Source organism: Emydura macquarii, unplaced genomic scaffold (assembly GCF_026122565.2).
Source record: "Emydura macquarii macquarii isolate MOO-44397 ecotype Brisbane River unplaced genomic scaffold, CSIRO-AGI_Emac_v2 contig_3134, whole genome shotgun sequence".
Classification (NCBI taxonomy): domain Eukaryota; kingdom Metazoa; phylum Chordata; order Testudines; family Chelidae; genus Emydura; species Emydura macquarii.
The window spans coordinates 484,731-511,213 of record NW_027133271.1 but is presented as its reverse complement, the minus strand read 5'-3'; the positions used below and the strand labels follow the sequence as shown (position 1 = coordinate 511,213).

The window sequence follows — 26,483 nt, the reverse complement described above, 5'->3', positions numbered from 1 at the left end:
TGCAGGGGATTTCTTAATTTAGCCTCTCCCTAGCATAGAGACCTGTATTCAGAGACTTCCATTGCCCATTAAGCCAAGTTCACTATTAGGTTTTATTCTAGACCTAGCATTTATCCACATTAAACCTGGCAGGGTCAGCCCACCAGTGGAGCAGAAAAGAGGGGTGTTAGAAGTGATTCAAACTGCAATCAAACACAAACTGTAAAGAACTTTCTCACTCGATAAGTTACGGTGGGTAAGAGAAATACAATGCTGCTTTTGTTTTAAACTCGGTTTTACTTTATAAAAATACACAGCTTAAAAGTACAAGTCTCTAGACAAGACATGCATGTGCAGAGTCATTTCAATATTTCCAGTCAGTTCATGTAAACAAAAAAGTAGACATAAATTCAACCAATACAGTAAAGGTTATTTTTGTAAGAATAAAACAGTGCATTCACAGTTCATATACACAACACAAGGGGTAAGTAAGTGCATCCCTGAACAGCAGTAAACGTAGGAAGTCTTTCTGAACAACTATCTGCCATTAACAAGACTCTTCCTAGAAGCTGACCTTTATGGCTTGGAATTGCACCATCCAGCAGTAGAATTATTTATCCTTCCTTACTGGAAAATACACAGAGAACTAGGTTTGAAGCCAGAATCAAGTTGTTTCCTTAGCAAGGGAGATGAGTAGACCTCCAAAGAGCTTTCGTGGATTATAAAGACTCTTCGGGGCCGATCCTCAGCTAGGGAAAACTGACATAGCTCCACAAACTCCAATCCTGATTTAACACCAGCACAGGATCTGGCCCATAATATTTTAATTTGCTTTGGGAGGGAAGAAATTTTGCTACTTTAAAAATAAAGTTAACCTTAGAGAGTAATGTCTCAAATGATTATTTATATGCCTGAAGAGTAACAGCTGCTTTTCAGCAGATTTTTTTCCCTCATCCTCCCCTACAATCTAGCAATAGAAACATGGTGTAGATCAAAATAATTTAGTCTTATGAAATTCCTGAATTTCACAGCCAAACAAACAAACAAGTCAACTTTTAAATTGTTTTTGTCAGGGATGAGGTTAGAAAAGTTGTCTTGAAAGTGAGTGAAAAGGATGTCTTGAATTGCACCCACTGCATGAAACAATGGGTTTTAAAAACTGGAAACTCTGTTGCGGGGGGTGCAATTTGTCTTTAATTTGCTTTTATTTTCCATTGTTCAATACTTTCATAGCTTCTGGCCTCTGTCCCCTCCTGATTGTCCTGTTCTATCTGGCACACGTGGAAATGCAAGGGAGAAAGCTGATTAGCTGCTGCAGACCCTATGGGGAGCTCATAGCTTTGTTTCTGTGTGGTTCCAGCAAACATCATGGCTATAGTTTCTAAGGAAGAGTGCAATGGCTAAATTCTGAGCTTAAACTACTGACAGCGGCCTCGTAAGAACTAGATCACACCGTCAGGTGAACATCGACTAAATGAGATGCCCAGAAAGCAACACAATATGCAAGACAAAGAAAACAGCATGTGAAAATACAAAGAAACTGCACACGGGTTTATGGCAATTTTATCTTGCACGATATTCGCAATGGTAGAAGACTGAACATCTAATCTAACAGTTTAAGTAAGGGGAGAGACTTATTTGAAGTGAGAGAAAATACACCCACAAGCAAAGCCTACGCTCCAAGTAAAATGTGATACAGTGTCAAAGCTTAAAGTGCACAGGTGGATCACTATACAATGGGTGGTGCTCTCTCATTTTTGGCTTGGAAGTCTCACCCTGGACGTTTCGTAAGAGCTAAAGCATTCCCTTCACACTACCAGAAAATGAGTGCAATGGTATCACTCCCCTAGGAGAAGCCTGATGAGTTGATTACTATGCATTGTCTCAGAACCCCCATTTGCTCTGGTACCCCTAAGAAGCTGCATTACTTGCATGCAGATTTGCAGTGGAGGAATTTTAAAGGGAATGAACAAAATGTGCAAGACTTGGGTGCCAAAAGAAGGGGCTTGGTTTTCAGAGGTGCACTACAAAACCTGGGTCAGTATTTTCCTGAAAGGATTCCTCACTGTGTCAGTTTCCTCATCCTCTGTGCAATGGTGGGGAGGGGGCACGCTGTTCATCTGAACAATCTCCACCCCTCGGGACAGCTTGTGCCTATCGGGACTGCGTCAACACCAACTGCTTGTGGAGGGCCAGAGACACACATGTGAGGCGTAAGCAGCTGCAGAGCCTGTGTATTCCACCCTTCCAAGGTTATTTCAGTGAGCCAGAGAAAGCCCATGGTGGGAAATTCCAGGCTGTAACTGGGAGGGTGTGTTCCTGGTACTCGAGCAGCAATGCCGGAGCAGAGGGACATGGAGGATGACAGATGTTTCCTTGCACCCTTTCCTTCCTATGCAGGTGTAAGCACCATCTAATCCTTAGTCTTTCCTCAGGCACATCTCTCCCGTTGGGATTAGTATTTCCAGGGGAGAACGAAGTTGCTGCAGGCAGGCTCAGGGACACAGCAATAACTAAATCCGACTTTCCGAGCAGAACTATCTTTGACTTCTGCAGGCTCAGGATAGATGTAACAGCTTAGCACACGAGGAAAGATAGGATTGGCTCGTCCCTATGAAATAACAGTCTCAAGGGCCTTTCACAGCAGAGCCAAACAGGAGAGGGCCTGATCCTGAGAGAAGCAGAGCACTCTGTTCCCTACGAAGCCAGTCAGGGTGCTCAGCGTTTCAGGCCCGATCTGCTGAAACAGGAACCTGGAGCAAGCTCAGGCTGCGCCCTGGGGGAATATTTGCTTAAGTCAAATCTTAGGGTCTAGGACTCCTTGCTGCACTGTGCCCAGTCCTGCCATGCAGACAAGCAGCCCACAGGGGCGCGGCACTGGGTTTTAAACACCACCGTCCCTGGCTTCATCCCCACGGTGCTGTCTTAGTGAATTTGCTGTGCTTTTGGCATAGGCACAGAGAGCAAAGGCCTCTGCACTCAAGCCATGTTCAAGAAGCTGCATTCCTCTGCTCTGCCCTCCCGCCATCAGTGACGGTGCTTTCCTGGATGATCTGAGAAGGGTTCTCTCCCACCAGGGACAGTTCACTGCCCTTCCAAGTTCCATATCAGGCCCTTACTTAAAAAGGCTGGGAAAGGGGCTGGTTTATGCCCTGTTGTGGCTCAGAAGTCAACCCCTGATCCCACGTGTCTAACACAGAGCCAAGCAGATGCTGACATTCTCTGCTAGTTCAAAGGAATCAGGGACCATAAACTGAGTTTCCTTGAATCTCAGAGGCATTTGTAATGTAAACAGCTAATTCAAGTGCAAGGCAGCCGCCTCTGCTAGCAGCCTGCCTCTGAATCTAGAGCAAATACAGAGCATTCAGGCCACGGCCCATGGGAATTGTTTATGCCGGGTTAGCCCGGATTGATCTCGCTGTTTTCAGCATGGGGCCAACCAACCACAATGATGCACTAGAAACAAGCCCCTTGTACCCCTCTCAGGAGAAGCCTCAAGGGCCAGCAATGCCTAGCAGGGGAGACTTCATTCAAGAGGTCACGTGAAACAAGACTCGGAGCCAAATCCACTGGTGGCGAGAACCGAGGCAACACCATCTTCAGGGGTGCTGCACCTGCTTACGCCAACCGTGAATCTGGGCCTCAGACTCAGCCAGGAACCTCTTCAAGGCTGGCTGCACTGGACACAGTGCAGCTCCCTTGCTCAGTTCTCAACACAGAACGAAATGGGCACGGGGTGGAAACGCAGCTCTTGTTCCTATGTCAATTAGTGTAAGCAGGAGGAGGCCTCTAGCCTCCATTACTAAGACAGTAACGAGTGCTGGGGAGGGTTGCCCGGGCTCTCCAGGAACCATGGGCGTGGTGTCTGGCAGGGGTGGGGTTTCCGATTCTGTCTTCTATTTGATGTTTTTGAGAAGCGCCGTCCGCGCATTCACGACAGCTTTGAAGGCGTCCTCGCTGCCGGGCGCCACGCACTTGTCCGGATGGAGCAGTACTGCCAGCTTCCGATAGGCTTTGTTCACCTCGTCCCTATGAGACACGAGACAATCATCAGCAAGAGGACGACATCAGGAGTCCTTCCTTTATGTACTGCTCCCAGCTGTCATGTTAGGATGTACCCATCAGCCCTCACTACCTGGTTGGGAGACAGAGCACGGGTGGGGTGGCGGGGAGGGCAGTGAAGGTGCAGAGCTGTTCCCATTCTAACCTTCCCCACTCCCAGCTCTCTGCAGTCATAAATTTCTAAACCTTTCCCCTTTCAGGCTGAAATTTTCCAGGCTTTAACTGTGCCTGAAGGTAAATGATGATGATGGGAAACTAGAGGAAAAGCGAAGGGAAGTGGAAAGAAAAAATATATACTTTCCCCATTGCGAATACATTCTTCCCAACGGTTTGCAAACAGCTCTCCAACTCTGCAAGCTAAAGTTTGGCAAGGAAATGACCCTTCTGGAGGAGCAGCACATGGCTGTGTTGAGAAGGAGCTCCGGTTTGATTTAGGAGTTATGACCATTTCAGACTACACATGCAGAATGTGCAGATGTTTTTGTGCAAGTTCAGTCACCCCAGAGTAGGGGGCCAGTGCAGGCCCTGCTATTAAGTGGTGCACAGGAGGCCTTGGATCACGCCCTGTTTGCATACTGAAGAGAAGATACTGCGCTGTGTGTGTGTTGGAGGGGCGAGCGCACTAACTCAGCTTCATAGCAAAGTGCCTAGTCCCCGCACATCACAGCGGCCAGCTGATAGGGAGGAACTAGGCTTGTGGGAAGGGCTTCTGTGAAGGAAGTGAAGTGAGCAATTCCCTTACCCTGTTTCTCCTGGCCCTTCTAAGATTGGCGTGAGCCACCACCTTCCCCAGCTGCAGAGCCACTAATTTGTGAAGGGGGCGAAGGCTCCTGGCAGGTCCTGAACTCTGCCAAAGTAGAAGCAACTTGGAGGGGTCATTTGAAGCTTGAATGCATAGCGGTGCAGCCATAACGTTCTCTTCTTGGGCACAATAAATAACCCATTTTGCATTTTGATATAGCACCTTTCATTTGAGGATCTCAGAGTACTTTACAAACATCTGCTGAGCCTCCCAGCACCCTTCTGAGGTAGATATTCTGGGAGTTTCAGATAGCAATCTGAGACACAGAGATTAGTTGACCTGGCCAGGTCAGTCAGCAGAGCCAGGAACTCCAAATTTTTCAATCCCCTGCTCTAATCACTTGCACCACTCTGTAGGATGGGTACTAATGATCACTTCCGACCAGCAGTCAGTCATCTTTAGGAAGACAGGGGAACTCTTGCAGCTTTTGGGGGGGGAAAGCAAACAGAAATCTGCACAGAAAAAAGCACTGTGATTGCAAGTCCTTGCCTGCAACGTGTGTGGAGAAAACAGCAGCACAAAAACTTCCCTATAGCCAGAGAGCAAGGGAAAGATACTGCTTCACCTGCACAAATCCTAACATCTTTCCTGGAGATATCATAAGGGTTCCTGTCAGACGAGTGGACTGGGTAAAGCAGCACTGAGAAAGGACAATAGATTGTGCAGCTGGCAAGTGTACAGAGTTAAAAGGTTTTTATTTGTTAGAATGCTTTTCTCATTCATAGATCCAAAGCACTGACAATGGAGGCCAATATAATTAACCCCATTTTAACAGATGGGAAAACCATGGTACAGGGAGGTGAAGTGATTTGCCAAAGGTCACCCAGCAGGCCAATGGCAGAGCCTAGAATAGAAATCTGGTCTTCTGAGTCCCAATCCAGTCCCCTAGCCACTGGACCACACTGCCTTCTGGTTACATCACTTTGATCTGACATGGGCAAGTCAAGTGAAGCTGTATCTTTTGTTCACTGTCTCTCACCACCGCAACTGGGCAAGTCTAACTCAGCAGCAATGGCGGGAACAGCTTTGCTGGGTTTAGTGTTATAAAATGTAGCTGGTGCTGGGGATTTATATGACTGGACTTTGCACAGGTAAATCCACAATCTAGATGACCAGCATTACATCACCCCAGAGGAAAGTATGACAACAATACTTTGCACTTCTAAGAGGACAAGATGTATTCCTGCCAAGGATCTTGACGGGATTCACAAATGTCAGTGAAGCAAGGATTTAGATCCCTGTTTTACAGACATGGAAATGGAGGCAGAGAGAGAGATACCACTTTCCTTCTCTAGCTGGAAACTCTTACCAGCTTCCTTGTTAATTAAAGGACAGTAACGTCATTAATTCCAAATCACCGTGCCTTTATGGAAAATAAGTCGTCATGTAAACTCGTTATCATTTTTGATGAGATTACAAGTTCGGTTGATATGGTAACTGTTGACATAATACACTTAGGCTTCTGTAAGGCATTTGATTTAGTCCCACGTGACACTGGGATAAAAAAAGAGAGCACTATACCCCAAAATAAATATGTAGCCCATATTAAATGTATTAAAAACTAGCTGATAGATTGCAAAAAATGATTGTAAATGGGGAGTTGTCCTTTGAGGAAGGTGCTTTGAGTGGGTCCCACAGGGATCTGTTCTTGGCCCAATGCTGTTCACTATCTTTATCATTGATTTGCAAGAAACGGAGGTGGTATGACCTCTGATCACGCCATCAGCAAGACTGTTGTTGGCATACCGTGTCTAGTTCTGGTATTCACACATCAAAAGGGGATGATGAAAAATTGAAAAGGGTTCAGAAGAGAGCTACAAGAATGATATGACGTCTGGAAAATCTGACTTATAGTGAAAGACTTAAGAAACTCAATCTATTTAGTTTATCCAAGAGAAAGTTAAGATCACTTGATCATGGTCTATAAATATCTACATGGGGAAGAGACTTCTGATTGTAGATGACTCTTTAATTTAGCAGAAAAAGGTTAAGGGTTGGATCCAGTGTTTGGAAGTTCAAACTAAACAAATTCTGACTAGACATAAGGGGCAAATTTTTAACAGAAAGAGTAATTAACCATTGGAACAAATTCCCTATGCATGGGGTGGATTCTCCATCCCTTGAAGACTTTAAATGATGGCTGAGTGTCTTTCCAAAGACCTGCTCCAGCTCAAACAAAAGTTATGAGCTTGATGCAGAAATTACTGGGTGAGGTGCTGTGTTCTGCTGGGAGTCAGACTAGGTGACTGTACCAGTCCCTTCTGGCCTTAAAAATCTGTGACTTTACTAGCAGTTAATCAAAGACAACAGGGAGAACAGGGAGCGTCCTTTACCTCGTGGCTCCAGGTTTGACTCCCAACATGTCCCAGCTGTCCTTGCTGTTACGGATCCTCCGAATGGTGTCCGCCTGCTCTTTGGTGAAACCAACGCTCATGCTGGAGGTGGGGCGTTTCCCACCATTGTCGCACAGATCAACGATTGCAGAATAGAAGGTCTGCAAACACAAAGTGGAGTTAGCTGAAAGCCTCCCCCCTTTCTGAAAGGAAGCCAGCAGATCCACTTTATGTAGCTGCGAAACTAAGGCCACTGTAAATAAATTGAAACACTGGTTGTGACAAGGGCTTGCTAATTCTTGGCTCATCCACTCAAAGCTCTAAGAGCACAGACACGAGCCGCAGAACTTGACATACAAATAGTTCCTCCACAAGCAACACTGTAATAGACGTGCTCTGTTGCCTGCCACCCTTACATATGGTACATGGCCAGTAGTATGCTATGACATCTTGCAAAAAAGCCTCTTTTCTCTGTCAGCTATGGAACTATGTGCCTGAAGTCCTCGACGTACAACCAAATCAACTCTCACTCTGGATATCGCTGTTACTAAACAGGAGTTTTCCGAATGCAGAGCCGAAAAGTGGAATTTTTACCACAGTGCAGCTCGTATTATGAACAGTCAATAGATTTGATAGATCAAGGCAATTAACAAACATTCTATTGACAAAAGAAAGCTAGATGTGGGGCCTGCATCCTTTTCACGGCAGTTTCAAGTTACCTGGAACATCTCATTGACTCCTTCTCCTGTCTGTGCTGAAGTCTCAAAGTAAAGAAACCCCCGGCTTTCTGCCCACAGTCGCCCTTCGCTCTCATCCACGCAGCGGTGCTTGGTGCAGTCAATCTGAACCGAACAAAGTAGAGAAAAGGAATCAGGTGCAAGAACGCACCCCATATATCCAGGTACAGCTGTCACAACATAGCTACCTAAGATCCAGACAACTACAGCCCTCTAACACCTGTTCTAACATCTCACTGTAGTATCAAGGATGGACTTCCCAGAACAGCCTTGTGAGAAAACCTAAATTTTCTTGAGGGGTAGGAGAGGGAACTGAAATAGGTGACGGTTCTGAAATCATGAACAGAATCTGCATACAAGACACAAATCAGGGTGCTGGGTAAACCCAGCTAATAGTCATGCCTATTAGTGTGTAGTGCACAGATTAGCCTCTTAGCAAGTTCCAACATCCTCTTTGCACACTGAACTCATTCCCAGGGGCTCACAGCAGCTGCTGCTCAACACGCTGCAGCCAGGAATTCTTGACCCTTACCTTCTTCATAGCATGGTTTACCTTATTGGCACAGACAGTGAAGACAATGTTTTCCATGTTTCCATGAGGTCCAAGCTCCTGCTTCATCTCAGCCAGCCATGTATCCAGTGCATCAAATGACTCCTTCTGTCCAACATCATACACTAGGACAACACCCTGAGTGTCCTTGTAAAACTCATTACGCACCTACACGGAACAAAAGAGAGTGAGAATGAGTGCGATGGATGCCATCTTGGCTGACACTGGCGATAGAATCAGATAGACTCGCATCCTCTGTGAATCAGGCACAAAGGGAGATGCGTAATGCACTCCGACCAGTGGCTTGCACAAACACTTAACTATCTTAGTCTGTAAGCGCCTCAGGACATGGAATTTCATCTGTGCTGTAAAGCACCATACATGCACATCTATGGCTCTGGGTAAGAAACAAACAACATCAGCAATGTTATTTATGGCAGGGAAGGAACAAGGCATGCTCCATCAGCACCATATCGGGAGCCACCGCAGATTCCTGGGATGTAGTCAGCATGGACCCTGCTCCCTTTTGTGGCCTCAGGCAAGTCACTCAGGTCAACACTTTTGGAGTCCACTTATTTTGGGTTCCCAGGCCCAACTGGCCTAGGGCCCAATTTTCAGAAGCACCAAGCACCCACAACCTCAGCTACAGTCAGTGTAAATTATGGGTGCTTGGTATCTCTGAAAATGAGGCCCTAACTGATTTGCCCAAGGTCACACAGTGAGTCAGTGGCCCCACCAAGCTTAAAATTCAGGAATTCCTGGTCCTATGCTCCGTCCACTACACCCTGCTGCCTCAATTATACCATTACAGATTGGCAAGTGCTGGGTCGGTGACAGAGTTATGGATTTATTTAGATCTCCATCCATATTCACGCGATAGGCAATTTGGAAATGTTCTTCAGCAGCAATACTTATCAGTCTGCTCCATAGGAGTGAGCTCATCCATAGCACGTCGCTTGCACAGCACAACACTTTAACATGGGATACAGGAAATACAATTATAACCTCCGAAGCAGTCATTCTCTGCTGGGGTAAGGATTGCTGCAACTGTGCTGATCTATGCTTCCTACAGATCTTCTTTGCTACTTGCATCTCATCATCACTTACCTACTACTTACGGCCCTGCTAGTCTAGCTGTATTATCAGAAGTAATCTAGAATCACACTGAGATGGAACAGACTGAGTTAAACTCCTAACCACACTGCAGAGAAGAAACCCTTTCTCCCTTACCTCATAGAAGAAGGGGTGCCCAGCCATGTCGAAGATGTTCACTTTAATCTCCCGATCTCTAATTTGCACTCTGAAATGATAGATGAGAAACATTCAGAAGGGGTATGACGCTCACACAGCATCATGAAAGAGCTAACACCCTCCCAACAAGTTCCCATTTCATGGTGCCAGTTCTTCAGAGAGAAAGGGTCAAAATGTCACCAAATCAGCAAGTCCAAGGCATTTTTACTGCCCTAATTTAGCTTGATAAAATATACTAGGGGAAGCGGGGCCAAATAACTGTCATGCAGGGTAGCCAGTCAATGAAGGGGGGGGGCAAAAGCCATCCAGATCTCTTGCTCTCTTTCTGTTATCATTAGCTGGACAGGACCCCTCTCATCTTGATTTCTGTTACACACCAGAAAGGGAGCAAAGCATTGACAAGATATGATGACTCAGCCCTAAAATGGAGATACCTAATCAATAACATAACTCAAGCCCAAAAAACCCCAGTGACGTTACTATTTAAAAATCACTCAGAAGTCAACAGATGAAGATAAGGTCTTCATGGCCACTTTGAACATTCAGAATGTTTTATGATACACACTGAAGGCAATCAATAGCCACATTAAAGTACATGTAGGAATGTGTGATCATGTTATTTTGCTGTGACTTCTCCCCTAAAATCCCTCTAATGCTTACGTTTATATTAAAGTCACTCACTTCTGCTCTTTTCAATAAGTGCCAAATGCAACACCGATTGGTGAGCCCTACCTAGCATGTGTACAGCCACCATGGTACATGGGTTTTCACTTGCAATTGTTGCCCACCCTTAAAAGTAGCTAGAAAAGGTACTTACTTTGTGACGCCATAGTCGATGCCTATCGTCGCTAGGTATTTGGGAACAAACCTCTTTTCGCAGTACCGCTTTATGATACAGCTCTAAAAAAAAATTAACAGAAGCGAGTGTGAACATGCCCGCACCATATCACAGAGAAAGTTGTTTCACATGATTATTTATCACATTATTTGTACATAGCACCATAGGGATCCATGGCACTTTGCACAAGTGAAGACACTGTCGGGGGGACCCCTAATAAACAAATCAACCAAAATAAATAACCTTATTGTGAGCAGTGTTTTTATACCTCAAGAAGGGAGAAAAACAAGCGCCTCCATAAAGCCCACTAGGCTCTTTGCTAGTGCCAATCTATTTTTTATGGAAGGCGCTCAGATGCTATGGTGACGGGCGGCAGTGCAAAACCATGAGATAGAAAGAGTTGGCAATCTATCTGACTTGATACCTGAGGTGCTGGGGGATATGACACATAAGGGAGATGGAAGAAGGAATGCATCAGCTAAGGACACTGGGTTGCTTGGGTGTCACGGTAATGTGACGGGGTGTGCAAGCTGTTTGGTGTCCCTTGCAGGGGACCACACAACCTTGAGGCATCTCATCCAGTGACACCCCTAGGAGGAGGCCTTTAATCCAACTCACAGATCAAAGAGGTGCCCAGAGAGTTCTATTTGCTCTGCTTCTTGTGCTGCACCCTCAGTGCCTTAAACATTTGAAATACTAAGATCAGGCAAGTCATGCTCTTTGGGACCAACCGTAGCTTGGGTGCAGTAGACCCGGATGTTACAACAATCTAGCTGAGAAAGCAACAACAGTGAGTGCACTGCAGTCTTAGTGGTGTCACTAATTTAAAAAGACTAGATTTTTGTATCATTTAGTCAATGAAACTGACAGATCTTCACAACAGAATAGGTGTGGGGACAAAGGGACAAGGAAGGCAAAGTCAAAGGTAACACCTGGGTCACATTCCTCAAAGGAAGGTGCTACTGAGTGTAAAAGTGAACTCTCTAGTAGAGGCTCAGCCTGCCTTCTCCCTCTCTTTCTTTGAAGAGAGAAGCCAACCCTGCACATGCCAGATGTGCTCTCAGTCTCGGTAACACTACTTGTTCCACCCAGCAAGTCCAGGAAACCTCTCAGACGGAGGAAGGCAACTGGTGGGAAGCAACATTAAAACACAAAATGCAGTCCCTCAGGGACACCCAGCAAGAAACACGTTGTGGGTAGATGGCTGCTGGCCATAGCTCTGTCTCTAGATACTTCAGTACCAAGCACTGGGATGAGGAAAGATCAGTTGGCCAGCCACTGCCATGAAGCAACTACTCTTGATGCACACTTGTCTCTAAAGTAGAACCTGCCGTTGGCTCCATATACCACAGAGGCTCTGTGCTCTAAATTATTTTAGGGGGAGGGAAGGCTAAGAAAAGCCAAAGTGTGTGTAAAGAGAGGCTAGTTTTATGTGACAGTCATTAGGCAGGGGTCAAGACACACAGGATCCACTCCCAGCAGCACTACTCACTTGCTCTGTGATCCTCAGCATTGCCAAATTCACCCCAAGCCATCAAAACCCATGAGTTCTCTGGGGAGCCTGACTCATGAGTTTGGTTTTAAAAAATAATGAGATTTTAAGAGTTCTGCTTCTGTGCTTTTAAAGCCTTTATGAGTCACGTTTTCAAGTTTTTCCCTTCAATCCCGAAGACTCATAGATTCAGACTTTAAGGCCAGAAGGGACCATCTTGACCATCTAGTCTGAGTTCCTCCACAGAACCTCATCCACTCACTCCTGTATTAGACCCGTAATCTCTGGCTGAGTTACTGAAGTTCTCAAATCATGATTTAAACACTTCAAGTTACAGACAATCCACCATTCACTAGACTTTAAACCAGTCAGTGACCAGGGCCCCACGCTGCAAAGGAAGGCAAAAAAAACCCCAACTCCTAGGTCTCTGTCAATCTGACCAGGGGACAAATTCCTTCAGTTAGACCTTGAGCATGTCAGCAAGACCCACCAGCCAGACACCGGGGAAATAATTCACTGTAGTAACCCAGGGCCTTCCCCATCCAGTGTCCCGTCTGCAGCGAAAAAAGGCTGACGCTCAGGCTTTCACGTGGCTCCAGAAGCTGGGGATTTAGGAAAGACACCAAATACCACAAGACTCGGGCTATAAAACAAACCCCTCCCCCCAATCACACCAGGCTGGATGGTCCTGGACCATTCCCTTCCCCGCTTAGCGCCTCACCACGTCCACTAGCCGGGGTGAAGGGGGGATGGTACCGCTCCTGCTGGGGACGTGATGAGGACAAGGCAGCCCGTGGGGCGGGTTCTGCGGGACTTGGTGCTGGGCACCCCAGGGACACACAGTGGGGCCAGGACACCTGTACAGGGGTGTTGGCTCCAGCAGGTGGACCCGGCTCCCGGCCCACAAGCCAGCAGTGGGGGTGGGGGGTGTCACTAGAATGTGAGTCATGGGCCCTATACTGCTATCAGCCAAGGGAGAGTCCTCCAGGCTGGGGAGGGAGGGAAGATCAGGAGGCAGTCACGGGGGGAGGGGTGTCAGCATAAAGGAACAGCCCCGGGCCTTCTGGGCCAATGAAAGGACAGAGTCAGCATCCCACCCACTTACCCAGCAAATCGCCACTCAGCTCTCTCTCCCCCACGGGTGGGGTTTCTGCCAATGCTGGGCTCTGATTGGGTAATGGATTATCAGGTACCGCCTCCACCTGCCTACGACCAATTTAGGAGGGTTTCGATAGGCTCCTGGGCACGTCAGTCCAACTTCCCAACCAACCCGCTGCCTCCCTCCTGACAGAACGGGCTGCCAGGCATCCGATTGAACGGCCCACTTGTCAATCACTTCTCCGCGGCCAATCCCCTCTCGCTTCCCCGGCTCCGAGTCCTCCTCTCTCACCTTGCCCACCTCGGCGTTGCCCATGGAGATGACTTTGATCCTCAACGACTTGCGCGTTTCCTTCCGCTTCGGCAGATTCGTCTCCATCCCCGGCAGAGACGAATCTGCCCATAAACACACGCGGGAGGGGAGAGGGCGCGAGTGACTCAGGCAGCCTCCGTTCTGCAGCTGAGACGAGGCGACAGAAGCGCCTCGAGCCCAGCCCTCCCCATGCTGCTGCGGACGGGAGAGTCCCGCCTCCACTTCTCGCGCGGGCTAAGCTAGATCGCGCGAGATTTCGCGAGAGCATCCGTTGGAGCGGGACGTTGAGTTCTCGCGAGAGGGAGCGAGAGGAAGGGTGAAGCGGCCTCCATTTTTTGTTTCAATTTCAATAACTTTATTGACACTTGGCGTGTATGGCGAACAGTTGGGGGGAGGCTGTACTATTGCGTATAGCGGGGGGAGGGGTGAGAGCAGGGGGCTGGAGCCAGGACTCTTGGGTTCTCGTCTCTGCCTCAGGGCAGTGAGGTGCAGTGGTGAGAGCAGGGGGCTGGAGCCAGGACTCCTGGGTTCTCTTTTCTGCCCCAGGGCAGTGAGGTGCAGTGGTGAGAGCAGGGGGCTGGAGCCAGGACTCCTGGGTTCTCTTTTCTGCCCCAGGGCAGTGAGGTCCAGTGGTGAGAGCAGGGGGCTGGAGCCAGGACTCCTGGGTCCTATTCTCTGCCTCAGGGCAGTGAGGTGCAGTGGTGAGAGCAGGGGGCTGGAGCCAGGACTCCTGGGTTCTCTTTTCTGCCCCAGGGCAGTGAGGTGCAGTGGTGAGAGCAGGGGGCTGGAGCCAGGACTCCTGGGTTCTCTTTTCTGCCCCAGGGCAGTGAGGTGCAGTGGTGAGAGCAGGGGGCTGGAGCCAGGACTCCTGGGTTCTCTTTTCTGCCCCAGGGCAGTGAGGTGCAGTGGTGAGAGCAGGGGGCTGGAGCCAGGACTCCTGGGTTCTCTTCTCTGCCCCAGGCAGTGAGGTGCAGTGGTGAGAGCAGGGAGCTGGAGCCAGGACTCCTGGGTTCTAGTCCCAGCTCTGACATGGACCTGCCGTGAAACCGTGGGCAAATGACTTCCCAGAGCCCTGTTTTTCCATACATAAAACAGAGTGAGGGACACTCACCTGCCTCACAGGGTGAGAAGAGGCTAAACGGATATTTATGAAGCTGAGCTCATGGCAGAATTGGAGCCTTAGAGATCCTCGGCTGCAAAGAACTGGAAACAGACAAATAATCAGCACACTTGAGTAGCATTAAGAGGGTTAGGAGCAGCACTGAGTGGTCTGGGCAATACGTGTTTCCCATGCTGGGAGCTGGAGTGCTGCTATGCTGAGACTTGAACATGGGCCCAGCTCTTTTATTCTTCAAGGATTTTTTTTCTGTACCATTGTTCTTTTGAAAGGAAAAGATTATTATTCTCCTTGTGTCACTCAGTAAATTTCACATGAACTCTTTTCTGAAGACACATATGGCTGTGGAAATAGAATAAAACTCTCCCAGTACTTAACAGAGTCTTACAGACACAAAGCGTTTAGCTTCTTCAGTATTATTTTGCTGATCGTGACTCTCCCCTTTCCTGCTTCAGTGGCTGATGTCTCTGAACTGCTCTGCTCTTTTCAAGAAAAAAGCATTTATCAAGCTGAGATCTTGCAGTATATCAGCTACCGCAGGAAGGGAGGATTTTCCAACTTGTTCCCATGCACCCAGTTTGACTTAGACAAATTCTGGATGACTATCCCCTATTTCAGGAGTTTGGGGGGTGGGGGGGGTGTGTGTGTCAGATATAGGCAGAGCTGCCAGCAGTCCCAGACTGACCCAAACTATCCCAGATTTTGGAACGCCATCCATGCAGTTTCAATCCTGCCTGATAACCTGGAGGAAGGGTGGCATGAGATGCGTGGATAGCTGAAGATCTGCTGCTCTATCAACTTCTCTTTATACCTGCTGTTCTCAGTATAACCTCCAGGCATTTGCTTCCATTGACGTGGAGATGGATGGTGCAAGCACCTACTGCGGGCTGAGGAACCCATGCTTTATGAAGATAAAGAGGTCAGACCTCTTGTGTACGGCAAGTGTATGGCAGGCTGCCACCTCCACCCAACAGAGGCAGTCTTCCAACTTGACCAGGGAGGGGAATTAAGAAAGATTGGGTGAATGTGGGTGGCAGGATGGGAGTAAACATGGTTGAAATAATTACAGGACAGTTTTTCAGATGAACTGGGAACCTAGTGACTGCCTGATCCCTGGCTTATTTGAAAAAGTGCCACTTGAGAAATTGTGCAGATCTTGGCAGCTATATTGAAAGTGTGGTTTTCTATCCAAATACACTCACTATATACATGTAGTCGGTTTCCATGGCCAATGGTTGACTAAAAAAGATACTTATCAAGTGCAGACTTGCAGAAAAGCATGTTGCAATAACAACACTGTGGGCCCACACCCATCCTTTGAATTCTCTTTAGTGAGGTCTGTTGGTAAAGCAACAGCCTCAGAAGTTAGTGATAAACCTTCTGTGGCAGCTAGATAACTCTGTAAAAGGCTTCACTTTAGCCTCCATCACAGCTTGACCTTGTCCAGTGTGATCATTGTCTGGGGTGCTATTGGATGGGAACAGTCACAGACTCATGCCTTTGGGACCCTGGGGAAGGCAGACTCAGAACAGCTTGGGTGCGCAGTCATGAATAAAGGGGATAGAATCATAGAGTTGGAAGGGACCTCAGGAGGTCATCTAGTCCAACCCCCTGCTCAAAGCAGGACTAACCTCAGCTATATCATCCCAACCAGGGCTTTGTCAAGCCTCAGCTTAAAAACCTCTAAAGATGGAGATTCCACCACCTCCCTAGGTAACCCATTCCAGTGCTTCACCACCCTCCTAGGGAAAAACTTTTTCCTAATGTCCAATCTAGATCTCCCCCACTGCAACTTGAGACCGTTGCTCCTTGTTCTGTCATTTACGACCACTGAGAACAGCCTTGCTCTATCCTCCCTGGAACCCCCTTCAGATAGTTAAAGGCTGCTATCAAATCTCTCCTCACTCTTCTCTTCTGCAGACTAAACAAGCCCTAGATCCCTCAGCCTCTCCTCATAAGTCTTGTGCTCCAGCCCCCTAATCATTTCTGTTGCTCTCCGCTGGACTCTCTCCAATTTGTCCACATCCTTTTTGTAGTGGGGGGCCCAAAACTAGACACAATACTCCAAATGCTGCCTCCCCAGTATGGAATAGAGGGGAATAATCACTTCCCTCGATCCGCTGGCAATGCTCCTACTAATGTGGTCTGTCTCTGTAAACAGTGCCTCGAAGAGCATAAGTGTGAGTTTCTGTGGGCATGAGGAGAGGTGAACAAGCAGAAGGATGCTATATGCAGTTACTTTAAGCCTAGTACTTCCACTGTCCACATTAGCAATGGGTTTTACTGAATTCTTATAGTTCCTTGAATGCAACACAGAGGCAGAGATCTCACATAGATTGCGTTTATTAACGGCTGGTCAGCAGCTCCCCGAGGCAGTGTCTCTCCAGACAACCAGTATCATCTAGCACGATGCACTGGATTCCCAATAGTTTGGCCAGGTCCTTTCAATTACAGACTGTGTTTCCAGGTGTAGGATGGTTGTGGGTAATGTCTGACTGTCTTCTTTCCTCACGAACCAAAGGGAGAATTACATGTCCCGCTTCCCATATTAAAAGGCTCTTCCTTTTTATATTTAACCACCTTCTAGAGTGGGTGGAGGGTGTGCCTGTCTCAAATAAAAAACAAATAGGAGGTAGTGCAACCTAATGGTTAGTTCAGGATACTGAGACGATTCCTGGATTCTAATCTTGGCTCTGCTACTAACTTGCTGTGTGCCCTTGTGCAGCTCAATGCCTCAGTTGTTCCGTTTCCCCACTGGCTTTAATAACTCCTGTTTTGCAGAGCTGTGGTGAGGTTGCTGTTTATAAGAAGCTTTAAGATCCTCCAGTGAAAGGCGCTGTAGAAGGGCAGAGTATTTCTGCTCAGTAGCCAAAAGGTGAACATCACAGAGACAGGCTGGTCAAAGAGGGCAGGCTGCAGGCAAACAGGCAGTGAGGGAGGTGTTCATGAGCCGCCTTCTCAGCAAGTTCAATTGCTCTGAGTGATTGGAAGCTTTCCAGTCCTGTACGGGTTCAGCGGCTTTGTCAGTGCCCTTTGGCGCCGTGCTCCTGCCTGAACGGGGTAGAGAAGCAAGAGGGCAGCAGGACTAATGAAATCTGTGCTGCCAGGGAGGAAAAAAAATAGGCTGCTAAACTGCTGAGAGCCTGGGTCGGTGTAAACTGTAATATCAATTTATACTAAGATTAAACCACAAACCGGAGTTGACATCTGTGTGCACCGCCTGGGGTCACTGTAGCTCCACGTATGGCCACAGGATTGCTGTGCATCTCCAGCAAAGTTGTGAGTGTACCTTACTCTGACAAAACTCCCATTGGCTTCAGTGTAAAGGGTGCTTAATTAGGGACCAAAGAAAGCAGTCCTGGCATCAGGTGAACAGTGAGTAGAGATCATTAGGGGGCATTTACTGAACCCCTGAGGAAGAGCTGACTCTGCGCACAGCTGTCGAATAATCCATGAGATGTCTAATAGCACAATGGTTGTTCTAAAGCGTATGGGGGGGAGAGATGCGGTAGAGAAGCAGGCAGCAAGTCAGGAGTCATGTTTCTTATTACCAGTGATTTGCCGTGTGACCTGGGGCAAGTCTTTTAACCTCCGGTATGCCTCAGACTCACCGTTTGTAGAATGAGGTCGATAACACCGACTTTGAAAAGCACTTGGAGAGCGGTGGATGACAAGCAGTGGGAAATGCTAGATGGTGTTATTAAATAAATATTATTCCCCATTGAACATGTGGAGGAACTCAGGCAGACGAGTGAAGACACTTGCCCAAAGTTGCTCATGGAAACGATAAAGCAGAAACGAATCAGGTTGTGAGCAGATGCTACTCTCTGTGACACAGATGTGCCTTGGTGTTAGAGATGGGCCCGCGCCATGGAGTTCTGCTCCAGACTTTCCTACTTCTTGATCGGGGGTTCCAGCTCAGACCCATTATAGGGATGGGTTCAGACCAGGCAGCCTGGATCTGAACTTCCCTAACGTTCAGGTGGGTTGGTTCGGAGGTTTCAGTTTGGGTCAGTATTAGGACTCATTGAATTTAGCACTAAATAAATACTCTTAAGAGAAATAGAGTCCTTGGGGGCCAGTCTATTCTACTGAAAACAGGTTTATTTTACTCTTAGGAGGGGAGATTCCTGGTGGATGATACTGGTAAATACAATAATAACTGACACCTGTGTAGCACTTTTCATCCAAAAGTTCTCAAGGCTTTACAAGTTACGGGGCTGATTTGTGTTCTCACTCTGGTTTTACACAGATTCAGCAGAGTTCCCCTGATTGACACCAGTGTAAATGAGAAGAGAGTCCCTACATACGCCAGGGATCATTTCAGAGATCACTGAAAGTCAACCACCTCCATGGGACAAAGTACGCTGTTGTTGAGTGGTAACAATTTGAAGGGCCTCATTTTAATGGAGATGTTTAAATGCGTCATCGAAACATAAGGAAATCCTTCCTCCCGTGACGGGAGAGACTTTAAAAATCCTGTCTGAAAACTAATCTCAAATGGGGTCCCTGCCACAATGAGTGAGACTTGGCAGGTCAGAAGGCAGCATCCTTTAAAGAGCTACAGGAGAGAGAATGAGGAATATCTTATCCAACTGAAACGGATGGGGGAATGTAGGGAGTTGGAACATAATGAAGCAGATTAGAAGCCGAGAAGGAGACCCTGACACGTGGTCAAAGCAGTGCCTCCATATTTATTGCCTAGGCTATTACAGCCCTATTACATGGAGAGGACACTCCATCCTTGCTGGCACCATGGACATAACACAGAAGGTGGCAATTCTGGGTTATAAGCTCTCTCTTGGCTGGCGCAGAGGAGGGCGCCACGGGTCACCTTCGATGATGGGAGGAATCTTTGCGTTCCACTGGTCAGCCACTGCCCACCACAAAGCTGGGCAGCCCCCGGACAGTCAGGTGTTGACCCGCCACGGTTTGTCTGCCCCATGAGGTGCGTGGGGCTAGATCAAAAGTTGAAAGGCAGATGGAAATCTTGCACCTGGAAAAAATAAGAAACTAAGAACATTCCAGCTTGGAAGGTGGAATGTTAGGACCATGTGCCCGGGATTGACAGACGATGATGACCCACAATACTCAAGCCGCTTACAGAAGTCAGCTTTGATAAATTGTGAGCTGTAAAAACTCAGCGTTGACATTGCAGGATTTCAGGAAACAAGATTTTCAGAAGCTGCTTCTGTCCAAGAGGCCAATTATACCTTCTTTTGGCAGGGTAAAAGCGGTGAAGTAAATCGTCTGCATGGTGTCGGTTTTGCTGTGAGAAATAAGTGGATAAAGCTCCTAGAAACACCTATTGGGAAGTCAAAATGCATTATCTCATTTAAATTGCAGCTGATTATTGGCTTTGTGAGCATCATTAGTGCTTATGCACCAACACACAAATCTAGCCCCGAGGAGAAGGATACATTATACGACTCTTTGTATCAAGTCATCAAAAGAATACTATCCACTAAGCAACTTTTCCTCCTCAGTAACTTCAGTGCAAGAGTGGGCAGAGATAACAGCTCATGGCCAGATTGCCTAGGATATTTTGGCATTGGCAAAATGAATGAGAATGGCCAAGGACTTCTTGAATTCTGCATCCAAAACCAAATGTGTATTATGAATTCGTATTTCGCAGGGAAAGATTGCCACGAAGTGTCATGGTGACATCCACGATCAGGCCACTGGCCCCGACTAAACCATGTCATCGTCAGGAGGAAAGACCTCCCCTCAGTGCAGAACACTCCCACGTTTCACAAGGCTGATAGGGACACTGACCATTCTTTGATCATTAGCAAAGTGAAGATTACAGCCAAGAAACTATATAGACCAAAACCAGAATCAACTTTACTAACATCAAAAACCAGAGGAAATGCCAGGAGTTTGCTCAGTCTGAAGAAAACGAAGGAAGCTCTTGGCCACCTGTCAATAAGGTTGCCCCTCTTAAATTGCAAAGTGGTGAAATCATTACAGATAAAAGTAAGCAGTTGTCTCATTGGGTTGACCATTATTCAGAGCTATATGCACGAGAAAGGAACATCACCAGTAAATCACTGGATCAAATGCCAACTCTACAGGTCATGCCAGAGCTAGCTGCGGTGCCCACTGTAGAAGAGCGATCAAGTAGTGAGGAAAGGATGGCATCCCAGTGAAAATTCTTAAGTGCAGGAAAGAAAGCCTATTACCATATCTCTCTGAGTTGCTACTTAAATGCTGAAAAGAGGGTGAGGAGCCACCAGAAGTGCATGACGCAAATATCATCACTCTATAAAAACAAAGGCCAAAAGGGTGACTGTAACAACTACAGGGGTATCTCGCTACTAAGTACAGCTTTCGCAAAAGTCATCTTAGGGCGCCTACAACAGCTGGCGAATCGTGTCTACCTGAATCACCGTGCAGATTCATGGCTGGAAGATCAACTATAGACTTGATATTTTCTCTGTGTCAAGCAGAGGCGTAGCTATGCGTGGGCCGTGGCCCACCCACTTTGAAAGCTGGCCCACCCAATCTGTTGCTTCTGCTGCTGACATTCTGCTGCTTTCGGCCGGTGGCTACCCAAACTTTCCTACTTCCGGTCACGTGACCAGAAGCAGGAAGTAGCCCCGGGCCTGCCAGAAAATCACTTCTGGCTACGCCCCTGGTGTCAACTTCAATAAAAGTGCAGAGAGCAAAACTGACCATTGTACATGACCTTTTATGGACCTGACCAAAGCATTTGACACGGTCAGCAAAGCGGGTCTATTTGCAGTATTAGAAAGGATAGGATGTCCATCAACCTTGTTAAGTCTTATACATACATTTCATAACAACATGAGAGCAAATGTCCAGTGGGACGGATCTACTTCGGACAGCTTTGTGATGAAAAGCGGAGTGAAGCAAGGATGTGTTCTTGCCCCTACACTCTTTGGAATCTTCTTCTCGGTACTCCTGACCTGTGCGTTTAAGGATGTGAAAGATGGAGTGTATCTCCACACGAGATCGAATAGGAAACTCCTCAATCTCTCACGAGGTAAAGCAAAGACTAAAGTAAAAAGGTGCTAATCAGGGAACTTCTATTCGCTGATGCTGCCATTCTTACAGCCCACGATGGAGATCTACTACAAGAACTCATGGACCATCTTTCAAGCGCTTGTCAGGCATTTGCTCTCACCACCAGCATTAAGAAAACGGTTGTATTACGACAGGGGGTTCCACAAGATCCTTTAATCACCTTAAATGCAAACCAGGTAGAAGTAGTCAAACATTTAGCTATTTAGGTTGTACAGTGACTACTAACCTCTCACTGGAAGAAGAACTAAATGTTCGCATTGGAAAGGCTGCCACCACCTTTCGCAGACTAACTAAAAAAGCCTGGAACAGCTCAAAGCTTATTATCAAGACCAAAATGCTCGTGTATCCAGCTTGCGTCCTCAGCACTCTCAGGTACAGCGAGGAAACATGGACAACTTACGCGCATCAGGAGAAAAGGTTAAATAGTTTCCACTTATGCTGCTCATGCCATATACTCAGCATGAAACGGCAAGATAAAGTTACCAATGCAGAGGTTCTTCAGAGGGCAAATGTACCAAGTGTGACAGCTCTGCTCAAGCAAAGATGACTGCGCTGGCTGGGCCGTCTGAGCAGGTGGGAAGATGGAGGCACACCGAAGGTCATACTATATGGGGAGGTATTAGAGGAAACAAGGACAACAGGGCGTCACAAGCTTTGCTGTAAAGGCGCAAGCAAGATAGGAAGGAATTTGGAATTGATCCTGACCGATGGGAACGCTTGGCACGTGGTCGTAAATTGTGGCACCATTGTCTCCATCAGGGCATCAAAGTCCGTGACAGGAGCTGGCTCCGACAGCTTGAAGAGAAAAGAGCTTGTAGGGATCAAGCAGCTCCCAGCCCAGACACACACATTTGCAATAACTGCCAAAGGTTATGCAAATTTCGGATCGGACTGTTTAGTCACATGAGACGTTGCAAACCATCTACATCATAGGCTGCAATTTCCACCGTCTCTTGCAGGCGAAAGGCTGCCGATCACCAGTGGCGTACGGTTGGTCTCCGGCGCCCGGGGCCCGGTGCTGGCATTTGTGCCCCTCTGCTGGTGGGGGGCTGGCCGCAGAGCCTCCAGTAGCACGTGACCCTGCAGGGGCAGAGCGCAGTGGCCTCCAGTGCCCAGGGTGGTCCGTTCTGACCGCCCCCCCAACCCTGACACACTCACAGTGGCTAGCCAGGAGCTGCTCCGGCACTGGCCCCACACCCAAGGAGCATGGAAGCCACTCCCCCCTCCTAGCCCCGCCTCTTCCCCCCCCACCCGCCTCTCTCCTACATGGGCCCAGCACTCTGGCCAGGAGCCACTCCTGCCCCAAGCAGCGTGGTGGCTGCCTCCCCTTCTCCCCAGCCTCAGCCCTCTCCCATGTGGGCCCAGCCAGCACTCCCCGGCCCCCCAAGGCCAGTGCCCCCAGGTATGTCACTGCCAGTCACTCTCCAGGACCTCAGATAATGCCAAAGGGGAGTTTAGTGGCTCTCATCAGGACTGGAGTTGGAGCGAATTCTGGCAGGATTAATTCCTCCCTTTATCATGCCAAGCTGAGGCTTGTGCGGCTGACTTGTTTTGGAGGCCACCTCAAACTGAAACACACAGGGAAGTTTGTGGTGGAGCTGGGAAAAGGACACAGGTCTCCCAGCTCTTTGTCTGGGATTCAAGAAACTCACAGCAGACACCTGCAGCCTCGGTTGCTTTTCTGACTTCTCGTCTCACTGTTTTGTCTTAGAATAGAATAGAATATTAGAGTTGGAAGGGACCTCAGGAGGTCATCTAGTCCAACCCCCTGCTCAAAGCAGGACTAACTTCAGCTATATCATCCCAACCTCAACCTGTTCTGGCTTTCCACATCCCCTCTCCTTTAACTACTCTCTTTATCTGTGTCTCCCAGGATTACGTTTGCTTCATTTAAAAGAAAGTCTGAAGGATGATCTAATTATCCTCCATGCAGAAGTCAGGACCATAAAGCTGCAGAGCAGGTGGTGTGTGCCCAGAATCTTAGAGGCAGGACTGAGGCAGGAAAACGACTTGGCATTTAAAACTGCCACGTGCAGAGCTGGCTCAAGGTGTGGGCGAGAGGCAGAACCAAACAGGAGGGCAGCATTGCTGAGGGTTGATCGAGGTGCTGCAGGAAACCCCGAGCCAGCTGGTTAGGAGAGATGGGGAGTGTGACGCTTCAGTGCTGCCCTTTTAGGAAATATCCCTACAGACTCCAGACTCACTGGCTACAATTCTTGGTTTATTAAAAAGTTTCTGGACAAATTCAAAATGTCAGCCTGGCAGTTTGTAGTACCACAGGCTTAGGTCCCCATCTACACTATCCCACCGTCGTCATATAGTTCCAAAAGCCTGCACTGTGTAATGTAGTGACAGATGAGAAATCTTCAGTGACCAAAGTGCTATAATAATCACAAGAAATCTCTCCACCTGTTGAAAGCTCTGGTGCTTTCCTCATCCCAGTTATTTCCCAAGCACCACCTGACTAGTCAGCTAAGCCCAGTTACGGTTCAGATCTGTCCACTCCCACTTCCCCTCCAAGAAACTTGAGGCTTCCTGTGCCTGTTTCTCAAGAGCTGGTGTGTGTGTGTGTGTGAAATTAGGGGCTCATTCTTGTTCCCGCAGAAATCTGATGGCAAAACTTTTGCAAAGACTACAGTGCAAGGCAGAGGCTCTACGCTGGGAAGCCGCCTCTCTTTCTGCAGGAAGGGAGGCGCAATAGACAGATGGGAGAGGTGGATTTCTTGGTTTCTGGAGTCCCTCCTGCTGTATCTGTGGCAGCTGCTGGTGGCTATGGAAACAGCTGTGGGAGAGTGTCCTGTGGAGGCGGGGAGGGAGGAAGGAAGGAGCGGACAGATCAGGGAGGAACCTGTCTGACAAAGGAAGGAGCTGGGCCCCTTCCCACCCGGCCCATCCTCAGCCCTAAGCATTTCTCTCTGCTTGCCAGTCACCTGTTGGTCAGGGCTAATGATGATGTTATCATTCCAGGCTGCTGTCTTGCTGAAGATTCAAATCGCCTGAAAGAAAGCTGTGGGCTTTGCCACCCTGTTGCTGGTAAATGGGCCCCAGGGATCCCTGCTTCAATTCAGCCCAAAGTCACTGTTCTCTTTCCTCCCAGTGATGCTGTGCTTTGGGCAGGGCTTATTACTCACAGCTCCTGTTTAAAAAGGAAACTGCGCGTCTGTGGCTGTCTGCGTGACTTGGGAAAGAATGAGGCAGCCACCACACAGAGTAACTTAATTAAACCTTCCTTCTCTGCCTCTTCTTTGCTGCTGACTCTTCGAAGAGGGGCTCCCTTCCTGAAAAATCGTGGGGCATTGGCGCAACGGAGTCGGTGGCTTTTTTTTTTAGGAGTTGCAAGCTAGACTGCAGGGAGAGTGAGAGAGACACCCACCCACGGATTCCCTCCCTGAGTTGGCTGGACTGAACTTTGGGACTTCGCCACCAGCTTGCTGTGTGAATCCGGCTTTCCAGAGCAGCAATGACAGGTAGGGTGAGAGCTGCAGCTCCTTGCACTTAGTGGCAGCACATGGCAGGGGAGGTGGAAGAGGTGGGGAGGGAGGTGAAGGGAGAAAGGACTTAACCCCTTCTTTTGCTTGCCTGGCACCATAAGCCACAAGGAGGTGTTCTGGGAGGTGGCCTGGCAACTTCTTGGGGTTGCTCTCTCACGCTCAGTGACATTTGTCTGGTCTAGGCATGCGAGAAGCAATAAGATACCCCAGAGTTTTGCCTGACGCAGGCAGTACGGCAACTGCAGTCACCAAGTTTTCCCTGCCCTTTATCCCTCCAGCCCCAGAGCGTGGTGTGTCAGTAAAACATTGCTCTTAAGACCAGCAAATGCTGTGTGTCCTTTGTGGAGTGGCAAAAAATTCAGAGGTGAAGGTGTTAAAAGAAAAACCAAAGGAGTTTCCATCTGCAGTCTGGAAGAACAGTGTGTTTGCTGGGCAGGGGATTGTTGTCAGCACAGGTCCCTTGGTGTTAGATCTTATGCCAGTAAGAAAAGGAAAACATTGGACTATCAGGAAAAGCTGCTTCACTGTGAGCTGTGCTAAGCTGTGGAGCTGTGTCCCATGGGAATTGTTTGGCAATTCAGAGACCAGATTGGAGAGAACACAGGAGGACACACTGTGGTGCAGGGAGCAGCAGTGATCTGATGGGCCTTTCCCATCCCTGGCTCTGTAGGTTTTTAGCCGTGGTCTGTGGGGTGTTTGTGCAGGGACCGCACAGTCACAAGAAGTGGGGGAGTGGTTGTTCTGGGGGTGAGCCAGCCTAACATCAGCCCAGGTGTTCATTATTACCCAACTGAGGCTGGAAGACTTTGCTGTTCCCCAGACCTACTGGTGACCCTTGGGCCAGCCTGGGCCCATGTGTGGTTTTTCAGGGGAAACTCAAAATGAAACTGACGCGCTGAATGAAATTGACATGGAAACCGAAGCACATATTTGCAAGAGCCCTTGTGAAGCAACCCTGTGGAGTTTGCACAGCTGGGTCGCACTCTCAGCGCCAGACTCTCAGGGACTGTTCCTAGGCTTGGGGTTAAGGTGCCTTTAAATCATCTTTGCACTCTCTGTATTTTGGGGCTATGGAGGGCCCTAAGTTAGAGCCGATGGCAGGGCAATTCTAACTTTCCCTCTCCTTCCTGCAGCCCCATGCAAGCCTGGGAAGCAGAGAATTGCCAGAGTGCAGCGCGCTTCTGCCACACCTTGATTGCCCGCACAGCCATACTGGGGGGTTGATAGCAGGGCCAGTGACCAGGACGTGGGTGGGATTCTGGGCCATGCACTTCAGAACCAGGTGGTCAGTTCCATCCGTTTTAGGGCTTTCTTCAGTGCCCACTGCTATTGTATCTTAGCCCTGGTCACCTGCATAGCCAGGCTTGTAATGG

General features: G+C 48.2%; 2 protein-coding genes across 2 annotated transcripts in view; one reads left to right on the top strand and one right to left on the bottom strand.

Annotated features, from left to right (window-relative positions):
• Nucleotides 1-256: 256 nt before the first annotated feature.
• DNAJC27 (DnaJ heat shock protein family (Hsp40) member C27) lies at nt 257-13,633 on the bottom strand. Its single transcript, XM_067531301.1, has 7 exons — nt 13,435-13,633; nt 10,532-10,614; nt 9,694-9,763; nt 8,467-8,631; nt 7,896-8,018; nt 7,177-7,337; nt 257-4,008 (listed from the first exon to the last, which is right to left on the bottom strand). The coding sequence occupies exons 1-7, from the start codon at nt 13,519-13,521 to the stop codon at nt 3,876-3,878; spliced, it is 822 nt and encodes a 273-aa protein (XP_067387402.1). The 5' UTR covers nt 13,522-13,633; the 3' UTR covers nt 257-3,875.
• Nucleotides 13,634-24,708: 11,075 nt separating this feature from the next.
• EFR3B (EFR3 homolog B) overlaps nt 24,709-26,483 on the top strand; it is a 133,710-nt gene continuing 131,935 nt past the window's right edge. Inside the window, exon 1 of the mRNA XM_067531318.1 lies at nt 24,709-25,086. Coding sequence (XP_067387419.1) covers nt 25,080-25,086 — 7 coding nt within the window. The 5' untranslated portion in view covers nt 24,709-25,079. The remainder of the gene's footprint in view (nt 25,087-26,483) is intronic.

Coding starts and splice junctions, on each gene's coding strand:
- DNAJC27 (XM_067531301.1), bottom strand. CDS start 13,521: ATGGAGACGAATCTGCCGAAGCGGAAGGAAACGCGCAAGTCGTTGAGG. Junction 10,615..13,434: donor GCAACGCCGAGGTGGGCAAG/GTGAGAGAGGAG, acceptor ATTTTTTTTTAG/AGCTGTATCATAAAGCGGTA. Junction 8,632..9,693: donor GGCACCCCTTCTTCTATGAG/GTAAGGGAGAAA, acceptor TGTTCCGTGTAG/GTGCGTAATGAGTTTTACAA.